Source organism: Chaetura pelagica, unplaced genomic scaffold, assembly GCF_000747805.2.
Source record: "Chaetura pelagica isolate M959 unplaced genomic scaffold, ChaPel_1.0 scaffold221, whole genome shotgun sequence".
Taxonomy (NCBI): domain Eukaryota; kingdom Metazoa; phylum Chordata; class Aves; order Apodiformes; family Apodidae; genus Chaetura; species Chaetura pelagica.
In genome coordinates this window covers 2,710,911-2,717,387 of record NW_009952533.1, presented here as the reverse complement: position 1 = coordinate 2,717,387, position 6,477 = coordinate 2,710,911, and the positions used below count along the sequence as shown (strand labels likewise).

General features: G+C 39.9%; 1 protein-coding gene across 1 annotated transcript in view; it reads right to left on the bottom strand.

Annotated features, from left to right (window-relative positions):
- Window positions 1-4,107: 4,107 nt before the first annotated feature.
- Window positions 4,108-6,477, bottom strand: part of JADE1 (jade family PHD finger 1) — a 40,089-nt gene continuing 37,719 nt past the window's right edge. The window contains exons 12-13 of the mRNA XM_010008982.1: window positions 5,889-6,006; window positions 4,108-5,009 (exon numbers count right to left, since the gene is read on the bottom strand). Coding sequence (XP_010007284.1) covers window positions 4,108-5,009; window positions 5,889-6,006 — 1,020 coding nt within the window. The remainder of the gene's footprint in view (window positions 5,010-5,888; window positions 6,007-6,477) is intronic.

The following is a 6,477-nucleotide window of genomic DNA, read 5'->3' as shown; positions in this document are numbered from 1 at the left end:
CTTTCCCTCTTGAGACTAGACTGTTTCATGGAATGGAGCAGCAGGTTCTTCACCCATCTGCCTTCATTGTTTTTCACTTGCTGCTATGTGTGTATTTCTTGTCACTCTTCCACTGAAAAGTTTTCATTTCCCTACCTTCCTTTCCCACCCCAACACCAACTTTTGAGTGTTTTAAAGATTCCCTAGTGTGATATTAATGCTTCCCATTGAGTATAACTTTGGTATTTGCAATGTTTATTTAGGAAAAGTTTCTAGGTGAATAGTTACTTCCATTCAACAAGTGAGAGAAACTGACTATTAAAGTAGTGTGAGTTTCATTTTGGGTCTTCCCAAGAGTCCAATACCTTCTGACATTGGCCAGATTTTGAAAGATCTATCACTGCATAGAAGAAGCTTTTTCATATTCTTTTTAAGTAGTTAGCAAGCTGCCCTCAGCTCTGGCCCAGTCTTACTCAGGCAACCCCAGCCGTGCAGGGTCTTTCAGAAAGGCTGCTGTCAGCAAGATGTATAAAACAGCCACAATCTCTTTCAGACTTTTATTCATGCCTTGAAGAGCTTGTACTAGTAACTTTTAGGAAGGTCAGCCTTTCATCTTTATTCTTTGAAATAAATTTTTGAGGAGTGCCACTTGCAGCTGTCCACAACATGATAGCATGTGATAAACTCAGTTCTGAGAGAAATTATTTACCCATAGCTGTTTTTCCAGGTGTATTGCCAGACACCTGCCTTCACAACCTTGCCCTTTTCTTGCTTTGCTTCAAGTCCATGCCATGTTTCTACATCTTAAATTTAGAGGAAGGGGAAAGGACCTACTGTGCCCTTCAGCCCTTGTCTTCTAGAGATCCTGCTTTAGCAGCAAATGGTCTCTGTCAGCATTGCTTGACTAGAGGCAGTTCAGGGCATGAATGTACATTCAGGGTACTTGAAGATCTACAGGTAAGAAACCTCATGTTCCTCTTCCAGTGGAACATGTATGAAGATTATGGACTTTAGAAGGACATTATGTATCAACAAAGGTAAACTATCTGAGGTAAGCAACATCTCTTTGAGGACCTCAAGGAAAAAAAGCACAGAAATTTCTGTTGATGGGATAGGCGCAGCTCTGAGTAGCAAGACTCTACCCTATTCCTGAAAAAAAGAAAACAAAGCCAAAAACCAAACAAAAAACACCACATGATCTTGCAACTGCAGTGTACATTTTTATACCTGTAAAAATCCAAATTAAATGCTTATTTTAACCATGAAAGTTGTTTAGATTTTCAGAATCATAGAATCATCGAATCATCATGGTTGGAAAAGACCTCCAAGATCATGGAGTCCAGCCATCAGCCCTACACCCCTGTGCACTCTGCACTGAAGTGTTTATAAAAACCCAAACAACTACTGCAAATTCTGAAACACTGCTGGCAAGGATACTGCAAAAATGTACAGCATTTATTCACATACAGACAAAAAGGCACAATTCTACTGAATATTTTAACAAAAAATACAGCTGTCTTCAACTAGGTCTTTATAAATACTTCAAAAAAGGGAGAAAATAAATACAGGATTGGGCCATGTAATATAAAATAGTCATCTCTACATATACTTTTTAGTTCTATCTGTTTCTCTTCATGCATCTTTTTTAATTAATTTCAGCTGAATGGACACCAAAGCTAGGCACATAGTGAAAAATCTTCTGTACAAGGTTTTACAAATGTAATGACAATTTTCTCAAATTTCTGAAATTAAGATTTGTACACAACACGTATAACCCTTCATTTAGATTTGTGTGAGTTTATAACCTAACAAATGGCATTCCAGGCAACTTTACAGAAATTCAACTAGCCTACAGTTTAACAGAACACACCAATCATAATCAAAGATCTCTTGGTCAGTCTGCACAAGGAAAGATAGTGCTTAGAAACAGAAATTCAGCAAATGGTTCTATCCCAAGAAAGTACAGGGGTGGGTTTGTATTGTCACTGCTGTACTTACAACACCTCTTCTGCTGAGCACAAAGCTTGGGAGATAAAACTAACCTACAGGGCTGGTCATACTGCAGTCTTCTTAGAGCTTTTTTGGTTTTGGTTCAGCTTAAGTTGAAACATTAGAAAGCTTATTAACCTAAACATCGGGGAGCAAAACAGATAAGGCATTAATTCTGCACAATGTTAGCATTCATAATAGTGCAAATTAACAAGGTACCTCTTTCAAACTGGTGTGAGGTTAAATGTTTACTTAGAATAAAAATTTAGATTGTTCCATCTATGGCTTGACAAACAATTCCCTATATGGTCATGAGCTTCTTTCTTACAGAAAAAAAACACTGTAGTATGTCCAGTAGAACTCACCTGCATTTGACTTTATCTGTGTTTGTTTGATCAAATAAGTACTTTTCTTTTAAATACAGCCCAAGGCTGACTACACATAACGTCAGATTCACCAGTGCCCTGTCTGACTTTCACTTCTCTTAAGTTGTGAAGTTTACTCTTACTTCTTGGGACCAGCAATGTTTTAAAAGTACACTATCTTACACAAAATTCCCCTTCCTCAATAGAATAAGACTTCTGAGTTTTAAAACAAATGATAGAGATGCACTCTGCAAGATTTAATTAAGTGATAACTTGCATAGCAAGATAGGGTATTAATAAGCCTTTTTTTTTCTTTTTCTTTTTTTTTTTTTTAATTGAATCCTCTAGAAGACTCATTTATGGCAGAGTGCTACTGTGTTTTCTATGTTCTGTGCTCCAGAGGCAAGAGTGTAACATTAAAAAGTGAATGGATGTGGCAACAGCAGGCTAGAAACAGAAAAGGGAGGGAGAGGGAGTTCTTTCTGCCTTTCTGTAACACACTGCTGCTTAAACTTCATCACCACTACATACCTGACTTATATCTATGCAGAATTCCAAAATTTAGAGGCTCATAACATTCCACTGTTATGTGTGCACTCTACTTGATACAAAACAGCATCCTAATAATCTGTTAATATTATTGCTAATAGCTTATTAGTTATTGCAATTCGCAATTACTAAAAAAAAAAAGTACACAATCAGAATATGAGTTCCCTCTTCCATCAAATCTAGTCCAGGATAGAATTAAATATTTTTTCTTCATTTGACTGTAAAGAGCTAATCACAATTTATTGCCTTTCCATGTTACTCAATTTAAAAATATATATTCATTTTAAAGCAACCCTTCAGTGTCACAAGCCTGGCTTTCCCAATACATACCATTAGTGCATACGTGCTGGGCTTTGGGACATCCTACTGCCTAGTGCCTTAGAAACTTTTTTCTTGAATTGTCATCATGCTCCCAGAGGCAGGTGACTGACTAAGTGGTGAGAGTTATTCCATGGGCTGCCTTTCTCAGAACTGAGTCATTTGGGAGTTCCCTCTGAGACTTTTCAAGCTGTTGTACTGTAAACCAGCTGCAGCCCTGACCTGCTCCATCCTCCTTCTCCAGTATAACGTCATGGTTAAATCTGGTCATCTCGCAGGTGTATTTACATGTAAACTCTGGAGCTTATGGATGGTTCTGAGCTGCCATCTACTCTCACACTGAACGCAACAGAAGACATTCTGCAAAGAGAGGAGAAAGACCTGCCACCATGCAAAGAAAGTGATAATTTGTAATGGGGTTTAGCAGTGCAGTATGGTTCAACAACCATCTTCAATTCAGTACACACTAGTTAAATTAAGAGCTTGTGCTTTTCCAGAAGGTAGGGTAAGAGTAAAATTTTGTCAGTGCTTTTTAGAGAAAAGGGACAAATGCAGCATCCATCCCCCCACCCACCCCAGCCCCTTCTAAAAGGTTTTTGTGAGTTATTTAGTGTTCCTCACAAATCCTACCTTAGTAGTGATGTAATTTCTCTGCTTACCCAGGCAAGTTGCAAACAAATGAAAGTCAAACTTCTCACAGAATTGGGGGATAGGGTGGCGAAAAAACCCCAACAGCTTTAAGTGCATGTAAACATATTTATACATCTTGGGAATAATGGGTTATCAATTTGTCAGTCTGTAGCCATGTCTAAGAACTCTTCTCTCTCACACCAATAAATAATGTGGAGTTGGCTTGTAGGCAGTGACTCAACTGACCACAGTGTTGACACCATGTCCTTGTGTCCAGTCAGGATGCCAAGATGCTCCTCCTAATAATGTCCGTCCTTCTGCTGATAGTGCTGTTTGGACTAAGCCTCTGCTGCCTGCACTTTTTTTCAGCCACTTCAGTCTCCGAGTCACTCATTTCAGCATCAGGGATGTACCCATCATTCTCACTGTCAGGCTTTAGCTTGCTTTTTGCCCTATCCTTGGGTGAAACTCTGCCCATGCCCAGGTAGGAGTAGCTGGAGTTCTGGCGGCAGGTCTCCTCCAGGCTCTCGCCCTGCTGTTGCCTCTCCCCCTTCTTTGGAATTCGGAATCCGCCCCAGTTTTTCACTGGGCTCGTGGGTGTCGTAGGCACTTTAACTACTGTCTGATTAGAGTTTACTTTGACAAGACTCCCGTTGCATTTAGGCACTATATCCCTCCGCGTGCCAGGCACTGACCTACCACTGGAGTGGTTCACAGACCTTCTATTTTCTGATTGCCTCTGAGAGAGTTCTGTGGGTCTCAGTGGTTTGGGGTTGTGTTTAGACATCTTTTCCTTTAGTTCTCCCTTGATCACCTCACACTGTGGACGATCATCTCTTCTTTTTCTGTGGTCTGGTATAACTATGCCATTTTTCTGCTGTGCTGATACAATCCTTGTTTCTGCAAAGGTCTTGTCGAAGTTTAAGAAGTTACCTGGAGCTGCACCACCTTCCCTTTGGCTGGGCTGCCTCAACATGGGTTTGCTGTCATTCCCAGAGCCGTTTCTTACTCTGTCTCTCTTATGTGGCTTTTTCAAGGAGTGGGATAGAGATGTGCCCATTTGCTTCCTGAAGAATGCTGAGTGCCATTTCAGATCCTCTATCTTAGGGGCGTTGGGGCCCAAAGATGGACTATTGAACAACACCACATTTTCCATTGAGGAGAATGAGGAAGGCACACCTAAATGTAAACAAATTAAGTTAAGGCCAAGCAATTCCCTCTCTGTGTTAAGATCACTTTTCAATGTACCTATTTTAAGTCTCTTTCTCATGCTGGACATGTTCTTCAGCATCAACAGGTATCTGGTTGCCTGTCCACCACCTTTATGTCATGATTATATGGCTACGTCATGTTTTCACAACATACTACTATGTGTAGTTTACTTGCCCATAGCTGTGCTTCACCTGCTTACACCTGTAGCAAATATAAATCCTGGCACTGTTATATCTCCCAAGACACAGAAAAAAAGGGGAAAAAAGAATGAGCAAGCTAAAATATGGTTTATTAGATACTGAATACTTTAAGGATGGTCTTAGTTAATGCAGTAGCTTGTTAGTAAGTCATCATCCTTCTGAGAAATCACTACTGTCAGTGACACAGAAAAAACCCCCACGTAGTGTCAAAATGACAGTGCTGCCTTTTCATAATTCACTTATTTAGACTGCCCTCTGTTATGCTAAGAAGCACATACTAAACACTAATGCAGCAGCACTAATAAACCACAGACTGGCAAGGTACCATATGGCACTTGAATGCAAGTTATGGTCTCTCTGTCATAAGGAGTCATTGAAGAATCACACCAGAAAGGGTCTGAAGCAGCAAGCCACTCAGTGCCCCATGGATAACAACACGACTTACAGTTTCTACAGCAATATGCCCACCATTAGAGCTACACAGATTCTCTTTTTCCAATCTGCTGATATATGGTGGGCTACACAAGATATTAATGAGAACAAACAAGGTCCTGTTTGTCCTTCAAAATTAGTCAGTAGCCTGTAACTAAATCTGTCAATGTTTGTGCCTGTGGCATTATGTGAAAAATGTAACACTGAAGCATACCTGAAACTCTTTCTTGTTCCAACTGCTTTGCGTAGATATTAAATATCTGTTCTTGAACTTTGCAAACAGATCTCTTGATTTTTTCCCTCCGGGTCACCATGTAAGTGAGATTACGCACCTAGAAGACATCAAGTTGATGAGTTTGACAACAATATAGAAACACAATTCTTGTAAATCAGTGCTCTGAATTAATTTTGTTTAAGTGCTCACAGGTTACTGCAGCTCAGGCACCTACTGTGCCAGGTTCCATACATGGCCTACACGAGCTATATGCTACATGAACATGAAAAATAACTTCAGTACTCTCTCTGGCTCTAACCTCAACCCTACTGGTTAACTAAAAAAAATGTAAAAATTTTAAAAAGAAGGAATTCATGGCATTGCAGGATGTATCATTCTACTGAACCTTATTAAGTGGACTATCATGTACCCCCCAAACCTACTGCACAGACAGTCCAGTAAACTATCCTACTATGCTGTGTCAAGGAAAAACAGAAAAGAGCAGAGAAAGCTAAAAACCTCCAGCTGGGGTTGCAGTACAATCCACAGCCATCAGTGTTCATCAGCAAAAAAGCTTGAGGGAAACACA